At 41.6% G+C, this 19,057-nt stretch overlaps 1 protein-coding gene across 1 annotated transcript in view; it reads left to right on the top strand.

Annotated features, from left to right (window-relative positions):
* Positions 1-10,478, top strand: part of LOC126161731 (transmembrane protein KIAA1109) — a 493,460-nt gene extending 482,982 nt beyond the window's left edge. The window contains exons 85-86 of the mRNA XM_049917765.1: positions 4,392-4,549; positions 7,214-10,478. Coding sequence (XP_049773722.1) covers positions 4,392-4,549; positions 7,214-7,445 — 390 coding nt within the window. The 3' untranslated portion in view covers positions 7,446-10,478. The remainder of the gene's footprint in view (positions 1-4,391; positions 4,550-7,213) is intronic.
* Positions 10,479-19,057: the final 8,579 nt, after the last annotated feature.

Here is a 19,057-nt window from a genome sequence, read left to right as displayed (position 1 = left end):
GAAATGACTCTTAAAAAAGTTGCTGATTACAGTGTTTTCTTTTGTTTGTGAAATGCCTATAGTCTACAGTCACCTGGTATTCATGTCAGGCTAATGATTTAAGTAAAAAAGAATTCAATGACAGAACATATCAGAATTAGGAAAAAAACATCACATGAAAATAACACAATTGTAAAGCAAAAGAATTTCAAGTAATCCCTTTAAAGCAACAAAAAGTACATTTTGTTTGGATTTTAGACATGTCCTTTATTGATTCATTTCAAGAAATTGACAAATTTTTGTAGTTTCAAAGACTGTGTGACATGTCGTTCTGTAACCTTATGTTTATCTCACCACTAAAACACAATGAAGATAAAGAGGTAGTGAGTTTTTTGGACAGTTTGCATAATACTGCCTTAACAGTTCAATTTAATGAAGTTTTCTCATAGAAATTATACTGAAGTACTGAGTCCATACTTTTCTGAATACATTTTATGCAGGTCATAAATATTGAATTATTGAATGAGATTAGCAGAGTACTTTTAGATGTATCGTGTGTTGACTTTGTATAAGGGTCATATAGAAGTAAGTTCTGGCAGTCAGTTAAAAAAGAAAAACCATCAATATAATATATCAAAATGAAAACTTATTTATATATTGATGTAGTTATTGTTCATCTTCTATGTGTTCCTGTACCATTCATCTATTATGATGAAACCTTGGTGAGTTGTGTGTGCTCCCACAAAGGTTTCTGAGTTAGTATGACCATAGCCCTACCCCCCCCCCCCCCCCTCTAGGAATGGGTGGTGGGGGGTACTTGGTTTAGAACCCATGACATGTAAAAATATTCGATAATGACTGATACCAGTAATGAATCCATAGTTTTCTGGGATGCTAGGGTCATTGGGAAGACAGTGACAGATCAGCATATCAGTGTAATGCCTGAAGCATTTTCTTCCATATTTGGGCCACCTATCACTTGCTAATCAGAAAAAAATTACTGTGTGTTCTAGACACTCCATGTAGCCCTATGGCTGAGGATGATGGTTACAAGGTACGACATACAAGCATAACTCGTGGACACCTGGAGCTATTTCAACCAAATTATATATATACACTCCTGGAAATTGAAATAAGAACACTGTGAATTCATTGTCCCAGGAAGGGGAAACTTTATTGACACATTCCTGGGGTCAGATACATCACATGATCACACTGACAGAACCACAGGCACATAGACACAGGCAACAGAGCATGCACAATGTCGGCACTAGTACAGTGTATATCCACCTTTCGCAGCAATGCAGGCTGCTATTCTCCCATGGAGACGATCGTAGAGATGCTGGATGTAGTCCTGTGGAACGGCTTGCCATGCCATTTCCACCTGGCGCCTCAGTTGGACCAGCGTTCGTGCTGGACGTGCAGACCGCGTGAGACGACGCTTCATCCAGTCCCAAACATGCTCAATGGGGGACAGATCCGGAGATCTTGCTGGCCAGGGTAGTTGACTTACACCTTCTAGAGCACGTTGGGTGGCACGGGATACATGCGGATGTGCATTGTCCTGTTGGAACAGCAAGTTCCCATGCCGGTCTAGGAATGGTAGAACGATGGGTTCGATGACGGTTTGGATGTACTGTGCACTATTCAGTGTCCCCTCGACGATCACCAGTGGTGTACGGCCAGTGTAGGAGATCGCTCCCCACACCATGATGCCGGGTGTTGGCCCTGTGTGCCTCGGTCGTATGCAGTCCTGATTGTGGCGCTCACCTGCACGGCGCCAAACACGCATACGACCATCATTGGCACCAAGGCAGAAGCGACTCTCATCGCTGAAGACGACACGTCTCCATTCGTCCCTCCATTCACGCCTGTCGCGACACCACTGGAGGCGGGCTGCACGATGTTGGGGCGTGAGCGGAAGACGGCCTAACGGTGTGCGGGACCGTAGCCCAGCTTCATGGAGACGGTTGCGAATGGTCCTCGCCGATACCCCAGGAGCAACAGTGTCCCTAATTTGCTGGGAAGTGGCGGTGCGGTCCCCTACGGCACTGCGTAGGATCCTACGGTCTTGGCGTGCATCCGTGCGTCGCTGCAGTCCGGTCCCAGGTCGACGGGCACGTGCACCTTCCGCCGACCACTGGCGACAACATCGATGTACTGTGGAAACCTCACGCCCCACGTGTTGAGCAATTCGGCGGTACGTCCACCCGGCCTCCCGCATGCCCACTATACGCCCTCGCTCAAAGTCCGTCAACTGCACATACGGTTCACGTCCACGCTGTCGCGGCATGCTACCAGTGTTAAAGACTGCGATGGAGCTCCGTATGCCACGGCAAACTGGCTGACACTGACGGCGGCGGTGCACAAGTGCTGCGCAGCTAGCGCCATTCGACGGCCAACACCGCGCTTCCTGGTGTGTCCGCTGTGCCGTGCGTGTGATCATTGCTTGTACAGCCCTCTCGCAGTGTCCGGAGCAAGTATGGTGGGTCTGACACACCGGTGTCAATGTGTTCTTTTTTCCATTTCCAGGAATGTATATACATGACTCATTACTTGTATAAAAATATCTTGAGGATGAGAAGGGATGACATGTAAAAATGACTCCACTCAACATTTTATCAGTACTGTTTTAGAATGCCCTTTGCAGATTTCACAGTGTCTGACAGTACTAATCACCGTTTACAGTATTTATGTTAATGAAATTGATTTTAACAGATGAACCGCTATGAACAATTTATTGATTGTTATTTTGTTTGCAGTGTGACATGTGAAACCTATGTTTCAGTACTAGTGAGACTACGAGTGAGAAACTCGTTACACTTCTCTTCCTCCTGCTGGAGAAGTGTCAGTGCTGTGGCCAGACAGTTGGTTTCATGTTCATCTGTGAACTGTCTTGGTATTCATTTCAAATACACTTTGTCATGAATAAGCCATGAGGCAATGTTGCAATGTTTCTGTTCAGCAATGACCAAGACATCTTGGAGAATTGACCAGAGTGTGGGGAAGTGTTGGACCTGAAAAATTGCATCCTCACACTTTTCGTCATTTTTTGGATCACCAAGAGGGGTTGTTGGCCACCATGGTTTTGACTGTGCAGCTCGGTTTGGCTTTCAGCTAATTGTCTGTATTACCATCAACATCTACATTTAGGTACCTTGTGGCAGTAGAATTGTACTGCAGTCTGTCAGAAATGCCGGTCTTTAAACTTTCTCAATGGCATTTTGTGAGAAGAACATCATCTTCCCTCCAGGTAAAGAAGCATTTTGATAATCCTATGTGGTGGTTGAATCTAATGGTATCAAATTTATCAGCTTGCCTCTGAATTGCTTTTTGGCTTTCTTAAATCTTACATGGTGGGATCCCAAATATTTGAACAGTATTCAAGAATGAGTCAAGTTTTCCATACACTGTCTGCTTTATAGATAAGCTACACTTTTCTAGAATTCCTCCAGCAAACTGAATTCAACCATTTGCCTTTCCTACAACTGCTCTCATGTGTTTGTTCTATTTCATGTCACTTTGCAGTATTACAGGATTATTTTTACTACTCATCTCTATGAACTTAGATTTTTTCAACAATTAGCACAAGCTGCCAGTAATCACACCAAATAGTAATTCTGTCAAAGTCATCGTGTAGCCTCCTACAGTCACCTAATGATGGCACTTTCCTATACACTACAGTGTCATCTGCAAACAGTCCCAGATTGCTGCTTACACTATTCACCAGATTGTTTACATTTACAGTAAATAAGTGTGCTCCTAACACACCTCGCTGGCCTTATAGCCTGTCAAAGTGTCAGGGCAGTGGATCCATGCTTGATTTTGTTTCTGAGTGTGCAGAAATCTGATGATTTCACTACACTCACAGTTTAAAGGGTGCTATTTTCTCTGAATATTGTGAAATAACAACTGCCATCCCAGCTATAAAATAGCACCATAGTATCGACTCATACTCCTCTCTACTATCACACAATTACATTCTGATCCCACAACTTTTACATCTCTGAGTATGATGAGAACTTACTTTCTGGATTGCTGTCGTAAAATATTGACACATTCTGTGTCACAATGAATTGTATATGTCATCCACATAACAAGTAACAAACAGTGGCTGCCAGAGTGGATTTTCTACTATAATAGTTCCAGTTCAGTGCTGTGTAGGACAGGAGATGTGAAATAAGGGTAGGGCTGATAGTTGACAATAAATCTATCTTAACAATTGTTGAATTTTACTCCATAATTAGGATTATAATTGTTAGTGAATAAGAAATGATGGTCTCTCCCTGATAATTAATATACATGCACCAAACTTCCTGGCATCCTGGACACACAACCAGTTTGTAACATATTTTGCCCATATGCTGTCAATATGCTTAGCAGTTCCCTTATGTAACTGAAATTCTTTACAGAGTGGCCTTAGAGCACACAGTCCAGAGCATGAGAGGCGAACAAACAGTTCTTTCAGTGAAGAAGAAAGAAAGCGCAAAGCATTTGATCCAGCAGAGATGTTTACAAAAGACTGGAGAAATTACCACTGCAAGACATGGCACTTGGAACCCACTGTGAGGTATTTAACATTAAAAGTTACTTAGTTAGGTGTAGTGCTAGTCAATTGTTTAAAAATGTTTCAGTGTAAAGTAAAGGAGTAAGGAAATTGAGGACAGTTAGTTAGCTTACATATACAGACATTATGAATGAAAAAAATATGAAAGTAAGTTACTGTTACAGTAGGAGAGCAGGTATAGTGTTCTTCAGGTAAATCACGAACACTGGCTCTGGAAGTCAATGTGTAATTCTTTCCTATCCTCAAATTAGAACTTGTTTATTGTACTACTTGTAAATAGAAACCTGAGAAGATCTCTGAAATAATTTTAAAAATGTTGACTCTTTGTTTGTCAAATATATTTGCCATTACATGGTAACTTAGCATGTTAACACTATAAAAATATTGTAGCTTATTATACTTAGCTCGTAGTTCAGCTGTGTAGTGCTGGCTGAACACACATTGCAGGGGCTGCAGTTTTGCAGCTCAGCTGGGACGAGAGGTGGTATTGGATGGACAGGGTAAGGGGGAGAAAAGAAGGTGAGAAGTGAGAGGAAGGGTTGGGAAAGGTGGCTAATGCCTGGGAGGGAGACAGCAAGTGTGTGGGATAGGAACATGACATGGGCATCGGCAACAGTGAGTGTGTGCAGTGTACAATGGCGATGATGTGGAGGAGTGAGTTTACAGATGGTGGTGGTGGTGGTGTGTTGGGGCTTATGGGCACTCAACATTGAGGTCATCAGCGCCCTGACACACATTAAAAGGAACGAATGTGGACAGACCTAAGAAAACTAAAGCACACACTCAAAGAAAGCAGGAAAAAAAGGAAAATCCTACATAAGAAAGTAAAACCTAAGGAAAGGGGAAACATAGCAATAAGAATGTCACAGGAAATTGTTATTGGCTGGCCACTTACATAAAATATGGGCGAGCTTGTCACACAGTGAGCAAATTAAAATCCTCTCCCTAAAATCTTTGTAAAAACATTTGACAGGGCACAGAACTTTAAAACTTTAACCACATTCGTCCGAGTGTTGCCTAAAAGAGATGGCAGGTCCGCTGGCAAGTCAGCCACGACCCGCTGGTCAGAAAATAAAATGCAATCCAATAAAACGTGGCACACAGTGACCTGGACGCCGCAAGCACCACACATTGGAGGGTCCTCTCGCCGGAGCAGGAAGTCATGCGTCATAGGGCTGTGACCTATTCGAAGCAGAGTGAGGAGAACCTCGTCCCGTCGATGGGGCTGAAAGGAAGTAAACCACACACGCGTTGTGGGCTTGACTATACGGAGCTTATTGTCAGTCACTTCCAGCCACACATCCTCCCACCGACGCATGACCCGTGAGCTCAACAGCGAGATGAGTGCATGCAAGGGGATAGCACACCGAGATACTTGTGGGGCGAGACACGCCTAGATCTCGCAGCCAAGGAGTTTACAGAGAAGACAGAATGGATGAAGGGTAGATTGCAGGGAAGAGGGGTGAGTACAATATAAATGCAGTTAGGTTCCTGGGGCAGGGTGCAGTGGGGTGTGGGACAAGGGGCTAGCAGAGATTGAGGCAATTAAGATTACTGGAAGTTTTTGTTTTCCCCCATACATGTCACACCAGCAAGCTCAGTGTGGCGATCACAATGATGTCTCTGCTCACACTCTCTGCTACAGCCTATTGTCTGACCATCAACTAAAATATTTTGCTGCACTTTTTTCCTTGCATAGCAGTTTTACACATGTCGTACTCTTTCTTTCAGTATTATTAAGATTGGCATGAAAAGGCAGTGCTGTACACCAGATAATAGACCTGTCAACAATAAAAAAATATGTAGCTTAAATAAAACTGTTGCATAGTTGCATATTTTACAGCTAAACAACACATAAATTGGTAATGATATGTATCATGTCACTGTAACGCAGTAATGTAAAAGGGGAGCAAAATATTGTCAGTAATATTGTTGTGTTCAACAGCTTCTTTCCAAGTTTTTAACTCTCATTAGTTCTGTTCATTATTTTTTATTTATTTGTCACATTTGAGATGTTCTATGTTTGTTTCTGGTTAGTTGATAGAGTCTAGTTGGATGTTTTCAGAGATCTTGCATGCGTACATTATGTGGCACTAGTTGATATCTCTGTCTCAGTGTATAGTTCTGGTTTCTCTAATGCTGTGTGGCAGCACATGAGAGCAACCACTTCCAACACTCATGACTCTGTACATGTTAGCACTCATATTTTATTTTGCTCATTACAGTGCAGGTTAAGATCTCTGTTCTGAAATTTTCTAAACTAGCATTTTCTGATGGAAGTATTTATTTAATAATATTAATTATCTAGACAGTGTAGAGAGCTGCATCAGACCACACTGAAGATGATAACAACAACAACTACTACTACTACTACTACTACATGGTTCTGAGCCTATAATACTTCTCCTGTTTATGTCAGATATGGCTACAACTCCAAAATGAGGAAGAAATCTGTCACATTATTTCTTTTTAATCAATCTGATATTTTACAACAGATGCCTGTGTGTAATATGAATGTTACTGAAGTGCCAGCAGTACTTCATACAATCTAATACAATTTCTGCATCAGACAAAAATCATTTTTGGGTGCATACTATAATAGCAATGTACATCTTTTCCTCTGTTCTAATACTGGAAAGGAGATAAAGTAATTTAAAAATGTTTCAGGCTTCTCTCGTGGGCGGGTAAAAGCATAGAACCATACGGAGTGGATTACATTCTGCAGAAACTGGGATTCTCTCATGCTCGTACTACAATACCTAAATGGGTGCAGCGTGGATTTATGGACCCTCTTGACAAAGTTCTGGCTGTCCTTATGTTGCGGATGGTGTCAGTTGTCCGAGGAGGTGAATCTGGAGCGGGTGATGAACAATTACACAGAAGATTAACTGATAAATAAACATGTTACGTAAAAGTATATAATATTGTCAGAGCCTAACATTGTTTGATAAATTTCATATTGTATGTACCCACATACAAATATTGAATGTAAGGAATGGCAGTATTCTTTATAACACCTGACATCACATTTAAGCTGATGTGTATAGCATTACTTGTAGCTGAGATATTTGTTCTTTATGTATATAATTCCATTGCCATTTACTGTGTTTGCATGACTGAGCCTTTTCATAAATGTAAATTAGTTTATTAGTATGCTTTTATTTCTCTGTTGTCATAGTGACACTACACTTTCTTTGGCCATGAAGTCCTGATATCAGTATTGAAATAAAAACTTGTATATGGCACAAGTATTTCATGTATATCTTTGTGTGTATGAGAAACAGAGGGAGGAAGAGGGAAAAGGTGTTGTAAATGTATTCTATAAAGAAGAATGTTCGCTGAAAAATATTGCTCTACTATGTGGTGTAATTACTCTACCTGTAATTTTCATATCTTGTATATAATTTTATGATATTTAGAGAGATGAAACAACAAGTAAACTTAATAATAACAAAAGTTTATGTAAATATTGCCATGTACATTTTTTAATTTAATTAATCTCAGGCATTTGCAGTCAGATTTTTGTTACTGCCTAGTTCTACTTGTTAAATCCCACTTTTATTTGCTTAAATGTAAGAATAATCTAGAGCACACACTTCTTCCAGTTAGTTCCAAATCTTTGACTAGCTTTTACTCATGTATACTAGAATTTATATAGATGTTAGGTAAATCAACAGTGAAACCCATAGTTTCTCGTGCACCTTTATATGATAGCAATAATAAATTTTTTAACATTGTTTTTCAATATTTTGTTCATTGTATTAACGTGTTTTTTTAATTATTAGACTTATCTAATTCGTATTGTTGAGTTTAAATTGTAAGAAGAAAAAAATTTAAATTGTCACAATTCAGTTTATGTACAGTTGAAGGATGTATTTTATGTCTCACAAGAGAAACTTTATATTCAATGCATTTGTGTGTTTAAATGTCCAAGAATGGATAGAGGTATGTGTTTTCTTTGGTTAGTAGCAATTTGTTGTTGGGAGGGTTATGAAAATATTTGTTTCTTACTGTTTACTATTGATGAATGCTTATGTGTTTATACTATGTAAGCAAATTTGGGTTGTTCTGTGAAGAACCTTATGTAAGATCAGTTACGTATCTTTCCATTTTTGTAAATAGTTGATCATTGGCTCAGCAGTTGTGTGTTTTCATCTAACCTCTAATGACCAAGAGTTTGATTTTCTATTTTAAGCTGAAGTAGTGTCTCAGTATTAAAGTAAAACATTTGCCACAAACATGTATGTGTGAAACCTTTCATATAGTTGTCTTAAGAAGTATAGTTACATTGTTGACTTACAGTATAACTGAACTATGCAGCTTTTAAAAACAAAAGCTGCAGCTGTTCACCAATGTTTAATATTTTATCTAGTCATTTAATTAGGTATTGTGTGAATGTTGATGTGTGTTTGTTTTAAAGATCAAGAGTTTTATTAATTGTTATAGGATGTTAATGTGAACTAATATCACATGCAGTTACTGTGTTAAGCTTTGGAATATAAGAGTTTTGTTAATGGTGTTGACATTTTTTGTAAGGGTATCTAATTTCTAGGTCTTGTTTCAGATCTATACCATTGTGACCTGAAACGTAGAAAACACCGCTTAAATTTATGAGTATTCCACAGTTTTAGTGAACTGCATCAGAATATGCTAATATGCTGGTAATAATGAACATTCTATAGTGTACATTATTGTAATCAAAATCATATCAGTGATGATAATACTTTGTTACTACATACTGCACTACTAGGTCACATATATCTATCCCTTTAGAGTTACAGTATTAATAAAATATTAAGCAGTGGGTATCAGCTATAATCTGATTTCAATTCAAAAGCATAAGTCAGTTTAAATTTTTCTATAATGTCCACTGGTCATACATATCAAGCAATGGATTCATAACAGAATTCAAAATATAGTTTCATCTCATCCTCTTCTGATACATACTTGTTTTCAACAGTTACTTAGTCACTTTTCAATTCATGTGATTATGGTTTCCAGTTTTTATTCAAGATAATTTGGCGTACATAATGTCATTGTGTTCGTATGTGTGGCAGAAGGGGTTGAGAGTAGTACCCAAAGTATCTGAGTTCTGTAATGAATGTTTTGGCTTTTATTCATTCCAATCATCAAAGCATTCACAAATTTCAGTTATTAAGTATTTACCTCTTCTATTCAAAGACCCAAAGTAATTCTCTTTGAAACTGCTGCAGTAGAATGTTCAAAGGACTGTTGTTTCAGCTTACTAATAAAATAAATCTTACTTCCATGTGCCATGTAACTGATTTGTCAGAAATGTGACCATTCCAGAGATAGAATAATCTCAGACATGAATGCAAAGCCTTATATTTTGTTAGAAACTAATGTCGACCATAAGAATAAATCATCACCTTTTTCCTCAATGAATATCATGTCAGTAGCAACTAAGCATGATCTTTTTTTATGAAATTAATAAATGTATTTGATGTGATAATTCTAAGGAGCCTCTAGTTGAAGAGTTTTCATGTGGTTTGGCATAACTGCAGCCTATATGTAAGAAAACTTCATTACCATGTTGTATTGTAAATAACTGGATATTCATTCCAAAGGCCCCATTTTCCATCCTTCTCAGCAGTAGAATGATGGTGAAACTGCTACTCTATTAACAAGCTACATTCTTTGTGCAATTTTTTTTTTTTTAAAGAAAGTATTGAATTGTGTATTTGTGCCTCCTGAGTATTAATAAGTGCCCTGTTGTTTTCATAGTATTGATGCTTGTTAAGGGAGTCATTTTTATTTTGATTGTTAAGAAAATACCAATAAAGCAAATGCTTATTATTTGTTATTTAACATATTTAATTAACTCTTTCAATAGTTCCTTTTGTGCAGCTATTCAGTTATGTATTGGTGTTTCCTCTCCTTTTCGTTATACAGAAATAGTTGCAATAAAGTCAATTGCACTTACTAAACTGTGTTATAGTTGATTTGTAATTGTTTAATAAACTAATGCCATCTGACATAGATGATAACCATATCAAATTAAACATAGCAAACAAATTAATAATAGTAATAATGTCAAACATTAGATTTTTTGTGTCAAATGACCTATATTTGATGCCGTAAGTTTGTAGAGGTATGACTGCACACTCCTTTATCACACAAAAATGTCCATAACCCATATTTGCAAAGATATTAGAGACAGAACAAGCTAGCATATGCAGGTAAAACTATTTTGAGTCAACTTTAATCAACAGCTGATGGGGATAGTCTACAGAACAGAATGGTAAAAATGTGAGAGTTAGGTGGTCACCGAGGGGAAAAAGATGATGATTGAATGAAAGTTTAAAGATGGGGGTGGGGAGTAGGGAATGGATTAGAGGAGAAGAGAAAGTTAGAGATGGAGCATAAAAAGGAGATATAAAAATCTCAATATTGAATGACCACCAATTAATACAATAACACAAGATTAAGGAGATGAAACTAATGGGAATGGAAATTGTGGAAAGAATGAGAAACTGGAGATGATAAATGCACGTTAATGAAACCCACTGGGAAACAGGATCAAATTATCTTTCAAAGTGAAGGCTGATGATTATAATGGTTGTTTTATGAGTTTCTGAGTTGGAGTAATCATTGAGAACTAAGTAAAATACCTTTGACCCGTTGGACAGGTCTTGATGCATAATAATGCAAGTTACTCACTGTGGACACACCTGAGTTAGAGATCTGTGTACGCAAACAACTGAGGAAGTTGGAAGTCATTTCTCAGAGTTTCAAGTCACATCTAAGGTTTTTCCCCCTTTTTTGAGTGGGGGGAGGGGGGGCTGTCTGATCATTCCATGATTATATATGCTGTGATATTCTGTTTTGTATGAATAGGTAAACATGCTGCAGAAATTATTGGCAGTAAGAACCAAATATCGCTAAGATTACCTTACATAAATATTGATATTAAGGGGAATACTTGATGTGATTAAGGGAAATGGTTGTATGACACATTATTCAACTAATACCATGTGCAACAGAAAGATAACCTAGCACTCTAGCCGTATTATAGAACTGCATTCATATGCACTCTTATTTGACTACTGTTAGGCATGGTCACAAGAAACGAAATGACAAACAGTGCACGAGCTCAATAACAACTGCTGTGTTGAGGTCTTGTGCCTACTCAGACAGCAACACAAGACACAATTTGTGGGCACAGACTTCACAAGGGACAGCTCTTCAGATGACAGACACAATATGGCTGTGTTATGCTGCCACATGTGGCAACCCAAGCACTGTTAGAGGATACTAGCCCCACGGAACTTTCCTCCTCTGCAAGAAACATTACCAAAAGTAGTGCCAGCAGTATCTAGGTGCCCGAAAGTATTTAGGCCAGCATTCAGGTTACACTTGAGCAGAATGCTATGAGAGAGTCTCCTGAGCCAGGCACCAACTGCAAAAGCATTCCCTCAATCAGGATCTCACTCTGGAGCCACTGCTATGACACAGCTATCCTTGTAGCCCTTCAGCTCCAGGAGCTGCCAGATACAGACCTACCTTTTGTGACCTCCACAGTGAAGAGACGTGGCCTTCAACACCGTGACCACCAATTGGGCTTTGTAATATCTGTCTACGTTTTTCATCAGCAATAAGCTGACCTTACACTTCGTGCATCTCTTCAACTTTGGCTCATCCTCTCAGGACTTTAACTATTGCATGCTCCTTCTGGGCCTTGATTGTGGCACACTTAATGTAAGGACATTGGAGTCTGGAACTTTCAGTTTACTGTGACATCTTCAGGCCTTCAGATATTATTGTTGTTATTCCAGTATTCAGGGAGTAGCTTGTTTTCAATTACTGTGTTCCAAACAGCCTCCCATCAGAAAACATTGTTTATTTGTGTTACAGTAAACTTCATTTAATATGTGGGTATTTTTCCATTGTTGCGTTTGGTGTCACATTAGATGGCAATGAGGAGGAAATCCCCCAAGGCAGTATGTCACGAGTGTCCTCTGACACAGGCAGGCAGTGTTTTGGCATGTGTTTTTCCACTTCCAAGTTCATTTACTGTCATATTTCCAGCATGGCAGAAACAGTGTATGGCTGTGCCCAAAGTTGTTACAGCTCCAGCAGATGCAGCACACCTGTAAACTCCTGATCGAGTGGCTGGCAGCCATCTCCAAGTAACCTGGGGCTCACCAACTTTTTCTCTCGGATCAACTGCATGGTCAAGGGTTTCCTAGTGACACTCTTGCCATTCCAGCAGTTCAATAAGAAGATTGACTGTGGGTGAACTACGTAGCACATATGGAACAGCACTTCTTAGCCCATGGCATCACAGGTGATACACAGAGTGCTCCTTCTTTCTGGCATATGCCAGCCCAGATATTTACCACCCTCTGCAACAACTTCACCCTGAAATGAAACCCCACATTCTGCCCTATGACAGGTTGAAGTCCAGTTTGTTAGAATACTTTGACTCCCAGGTGCATGAGCAGCAGCCCGCACCAAGTTTTTCAGCTGCCGTAAACTTAACAGGTTGTCTTACTGCAAATGGACCACTTGACTCCGGGGTTTATCTCATGACTACTGCTTCCAGCATAGTAATCAGTGTAATCAATCATAAGCAGCTCCTTCATCTGCGAAATGACTCTTGTACACGCCCCCGATGAAGGACTACACACAGATCTCTTAAAATTGAAGGGCGCTTCCTTAGATACAGGTCTCCCCATTATCAGAGCTTATGAAGAGTCTCACATATCATCAGTCACCCTACAGGACCCCTCACAAGTGTTTATGTCTCCTCCAACATGCCAACTCCACAGTCAGATACATACAATGCAGGCCAAGATTCAGTGGCCAGATGCTGCCTTCAAGTGCTCCCTTCCAGTGCACCTCTTTTTGGAAATCCAGGCTTAGGACTAAAGCATGCTCAGCAGCACTCAAAATGAATGTCAACTGTGTACATATGGACACTGTTGTCAATAGGGCAGACCTGTGCTCAGATGTATCCGTCCAATCTATCCTTCCCAGCCCAGATGGGTCTCTTGCTCACGGTAGCCATCAACAATGTGCCCATCACGCAGAAGACTGACATGGCCTCCTTTGCGACCATTATAGATGGAAATATTATTATATTGTCCCCTCCCCTTCAATCTTTTTGACACTCCACTGCATAGTTACAGCGATGACATCATTAAAGTCAACAGTCAATTTACAACCCAAGTTCAGTACTGTTCAACCTCTGTCACAGCCATGATTTTGGTTTGTGGACACTCCTGTGGCCATCAGTCTTGGACCTGGATCTGTTCAATGTTCTTGGCTTAGAAATCCATGACTCCACACCCCCCCCCCCCCCCCCCCCCATGTCACTGCCACAGCTCTCTTCCAAGAGCTCTGACGTGGCACATGTTTACAGGCAACAGTCCAATGACTATCACATGAACAATTCGTTTCGCTAGCAATGACATCTCATGATGATTCTGAGAATTTTCAAAGCATCCTCATATTTAGATGACATTCTTGTCACTAACAAGGACACACTGAACTTGGCTATCAACACGCTTGCGCTGTTAATGGTCCTCCAACAGGTCAGCCTTAGATGCAGTAAAGGCAAATGCTGTGTTCATAAAGTAGAATACTTTGGTCACATTTTTAGTGTGCCATGCACCCGACCTACCTTAGAGTAAACTGAGTTGGTGCAAACGACCCCCACCAACACCAGCCAGCTGGAATCAGTGCAGGGGCAGCTCAATTAGTACTGCAAATTTATTCTGCATGCAGCAGCCATTGCAGAACCTTTACACCATCTCTTATGCAGAAATGTTCACAGTCAATGTCCCCTAGCATGTGATAAAGCTTTCCGGAGCTTGGAGCAGGCCCTGACGTGCCTCACAGTGTATGACTCCACTGAGCCCTTGCTCTTGGCAGCTGATGCTTCAGACTACAGGTTGAGGACAGCCCCTTGACATGTGACTGATAAGGTGGTGTGACCAACTACATTTTTTTCTATGACATTTTCTGCTGCACATCGTAATTACAGAAAAAGAATCCCTAACAATCGTATTCCGCCAAAAAATTTTCATGACTATGTCCACAGCTGCCGTTCAAGCTGTTCATAGACCACAAGTCCATGCTTCCTCTTTTCAAAGTGTCTGCAGGTATTACAACCAAAACAGCACACCTCCTTCAGTGGTGGGCTGTGTTTCTTTCAAGTTATAATTGTGACATTCAGTACCTAACATGCTAGTGCTGACCACCCTTTGTGTCTGCTTCTGGGCCAGGACCCTGCCTTTGATGCAGATCCTGAAGTTTGCTTCCACCTCAATATCGCTGCCAACTTAACCGCAGCCAACCTCCCATTGTGTTCACCAAACACCTGGGCCGCCAACATCTATACTGACGGGATGTAGATGCGGCTATCACCCATGTGGTTACCTCCAGCCCCACGTGCCAGAACAAGCAGGCCACCCCTCCATTTCTTTTTTTACCACGTCTGCAGGGCAGACCATTTAAATCCTGTCCCGCATGTTTTCAATTTGCTTTTCCACTTTCTGTGAAGGAAACTGCATAGTGCTGATACATACTGCATCTTTCCACCCTGCTTCTAAGACTGTGGCTGAACGCATCTGTACCTTTAAATTTCGGGTGCCCAAGCTCTGCTGCCATCACCCTTTGGACAAGGTACTTATGTTCTTTCTGGCTTCTTTTAGTTCCACTCCCCAGGGTGGGTCAACATGGTTCATTGTAATGAGATCCACTTTTTGCTGTAATGTGTGAGTTGGTTGTCTCAAGAGTATAAAAATAATTCATCGTCAGTTCCTTGTCTCAAAGCACTCTGCTTAGGATTCTGTACTATCCAGTTCCTTGTCTCAAAGCACTCTGCTTGGGATTCTGTACTATCTGTATAATTTTGACTAAAGTTTTGGGACAACCTTGTATACTGTGTCACTGTCTACAGCTCAGAAATAAATTCCACATTAGTTACAAGAGTCATTACATCAGTCAGGAAATTGGTAAATCACAGATATTGAAAAAAAAGTAAATTGTAAGTCACTCCTGTAATTTATTACAATGTTTTTATTCTGTAATATACAGTTCACTTCTCATAAGTCTACAAATTAAGCAGATTTCAGCTTTTTCCATAAAAAGCTTATAGCATTCTCTGATAAGTTGCAGCTGATCTGTGTAAGAGGAAGATTAGTTGTGTTGTCTTATTATTATTTTTTTTTCAAGCGAGTTGTTTTCTATTAACACACATTTATCCATTTCAAATTGTAGTACATTTAAAATGAACTAGAAATATTTATGATACATAATAATAAATAATTAGCACTTATTGCAGTTTGTGGTTCCTATACATTACAGATGTCTGAAGTGGCTGGTTTTACCTGTCTGTGTGTAACATGCCTCATTTCACATCCCTGAAGACTGGGCTTTATGAAGCAGAGACTCTGAATTAAGATGAAAAATGAATGCCTGATACAATTTAGTAAAAAGTTTAACATTTAAATAGACATTCATAATATCCTGTGAATTCTAAATACATTGCCCATCACTTATACTGTTGGTAAAATGATGTTCACATTTTTAAGTGCACTGTCAACTTCAGCAAGACACTGCTTTGCTGATAATTGGCTTTTAAGAGGGTAACGATCAAGCAAGACTTTGTCTGCTGTACCAAAATGACACAGTAAAGTGATCTGTTTATTCTGTATTTACAATTATTGACGTGCTTCAGACAATTTTGGTGTGGAGCCAACAAACATAGTACCAACCACAGGCAGTTCATTCTAAAGGGCAAGAGGGACACAGCCCCACTAACAATTTTCATACACAGAACTTCAAAGTTTCAGTAAAACCATTGAACTACATTTAACAACAATTATGACAATTAGCAAAATTTCACACTATTTAGGTTAAAGTTACCAAACTTACCAATACTCCAATGCATTACTATGTGACGTGATTCTTCAAGTTAGTAATTTTGATGCAGGAATCTGCTGCTGGCTCTGTTTCCTGCACAATTCCTCTGCATGGCGTATTGACCAGCACTGCAGAACTACCCATCACCCTCACTTTGTGGCCTGACTTCCTCCCATCCCATACATTAATTAAGAATTGATAGACCAGGTTCATAGGCAGTTGAAAGATCATTACGATCCTGAGGAAACAGAGAACCACAGGCAGTTCGTTCTAAAGGGCAAGAGGGGCACAACTCCACCAACAATTTTGTGATATTTTTTTTTTTTTAGTTTTATATCAAACAGTTTGAGTATGACATGATTGTGACACACCTACAACTGACAGAAACCAGACGTAATCAAGCCCAGTTCTCTCTGTTGCAAACCCAAACAAAGTGTATCATCCTGCAGTGACAAAACAGTTCTTTCTCCATCCCATTCATCGAAAGCTGAGGGCCAGCGGCAGGTGGCCTGTAGCCCCGTACTTCCTCCACACTCCCAGCCTGCAGTCACAGTGACATGACCAAGCAGTTTCCCCTTCTCCCCACTCACCACTCACAAAAGCATCACTGTGAGCCAGCAAGCACAGGACCCGGTGGACGGGCCATCGCACATGTACCCCTCTTTCCCCGCACCCAGCCATGCTGTGGGTAAATAGCAGACAGCCCTTACACCCCCCACACCTCCGGCTCCTAAAACTGCAGTCACAGTGACATGACCATGCCGTTTCCCTTTCTCCACCTTGGCCTTCCCTAGTGTAGCTTAGGGGCAGCTCAAGTGAGCCTGGTGGATGGACCACCTCACCCATACACCACTTTCCTGGCATTCCAGTGAACACCGCTGGCCCTGCCACGTACCCACTCTCCTCCCCTTGCTCACCTGCCCACAAGTCTTCAGAGTGTTTGGGGCCAGCCATCTTGGGGCCTTATCACCCAACTACACTCCTGGAAATTGAAATAAGAACACCGTGAATTCATTGTCCCAGGAAGGGGAAACTTTATTGACACATTCCTGGGGTCAGATACATCACATGATCACACTGACAGAACCACAGGCACATAGACACAGGCAACAGAGCATGCACAATGTCGGCACTAGTACAGTGTATATCCACCTTTCGCAGCAATGCAGGCTGCTATTCTCCCATGGAGACGATCGTAGAGATGCTGGATGTAGTCCTGTGGAACGGCTTGCCATGCCATTTCCACCTGGCGCCTCAGTTGGACCAGCGTTCGTGCTGGACATGCAGACCGCGTGAGACGACGCTTCATCCAGTCCCAAACATGCTCAATGGGGGACAGATCCGGAGATCTTGCTGGCCAGGGTAGTTGACTTACACCTTCTAGAGCACGTTGGGTGGCACGGGATACATGCGGACGTGCATTGTCCTGTTGGAACAGCGAGTTCCCTTGCCGGTCTAGGAATGGTAGAACGATGGGTTCGATGACGGTTTGGATATACCGTGCACTATTCAGTGTCCCCTCGACGATCACCAGTGGTGTACGGCCAGTGTAGGAGATCGCTCCCCACACCATGATGCCGGGTGTTGGCCCTGTGTGCCTCGGTCGTATGCAGTCCTGATTGTGGCGCTCACCTGCACGGCGCCAAATACGCATACGACCATCATTGGCACCAAGGCAGAAGCGACTCTCATCGCTGAAGACGACACGTCTCCATTCGTCCCTCCATTCACGCCTGTCGCGACACCACTGGAGGCGGGCTGCACGATGTTGGGGCGTGAGCGGAAGACGGCCTAACGGTGTGCGGGACCGTAGCCCAGCTTCATGGAGACGGTTGCGAATGGTCCTCGCCGATACCCCAGGAGCAACAGTGTCCCTAATTTGCTGGGAAGTGGCGGTGCGGTCCCCTACGGCACTGCGTAGGATCCTACGGTCTTGGCGTGCATCCGTGCGTCGCTGCAGTCCGGTCCCAGGTCGACGGGCACGTGCACCTTCCGCCGATGACTGGCGACAACATCGATGTACTGTGGAGACCTCACGCCCCACGTGTTGAGCAATTCGGCGGTACGTCCACCCGGCCTCCCGCATGCCCACTATACGCCCTCGCTCAAAGTCCGTCAACTGCACATACGGTTCACGTCCACGCTGTCGCGGCATGCTACCAGTGTTAAAGACTGCGATGGAGCTCCGTATGCCACGGCAAACTGGCTGACACTGACGGTGGCGGTGCACAAATGCTGCGCAGCTAGCGCCATTCGACGGCCAACACCGCGGTTCCTGGTGTGTCCGCTGTGCCGTGCGTGTGATCATTGCTTGTACAGCCCTCTCGCAGTGTCCGGAGCAAGTATGGTGGGTCTGACACACCGGTGTCAATGTGTTCTTTTTTCCATTTCCAGGAGTGTATTTTAGTTGCTGTCAAGTGCCATACTGCATTCCTACCCCCCTACTGCCATTCATCGATGGGAAATATGAAAAATAGCAAACAAGTCACCCTCTCAGTAAAGTCTGGTATTCTGGAGCTGTGTCATTGAAACTCAAGTGTTCATACAGCGATTTTAAAATGAATAAAGTAGATTATTTGCTTAAAACATCTTTTATTTATTAAGTATGGAAGAGAAGCT

The sequence above is a fragment of the Schistocerca cancellata genome, chromosome 2 (genome assembly GCF_023864275.1).
Source record: "Schistocerca cancellata isolate TAMUIC-IGC-003103 chromosome 2, iqSchCanc2.1, whole genome shotgun sequence".
NCBI classification, from domain to species: Eukaryota; Metazoa; Arthropoda; class Insecta; order Orthoptera; family Acrididae; genus Schistocerca; species Schistocerca cancellata.
The sequence above is the reverse complement of the archived record's forward strand: the minus strand, read 5'-3'. Positions and strand labels throughout refer to the sequence as shown.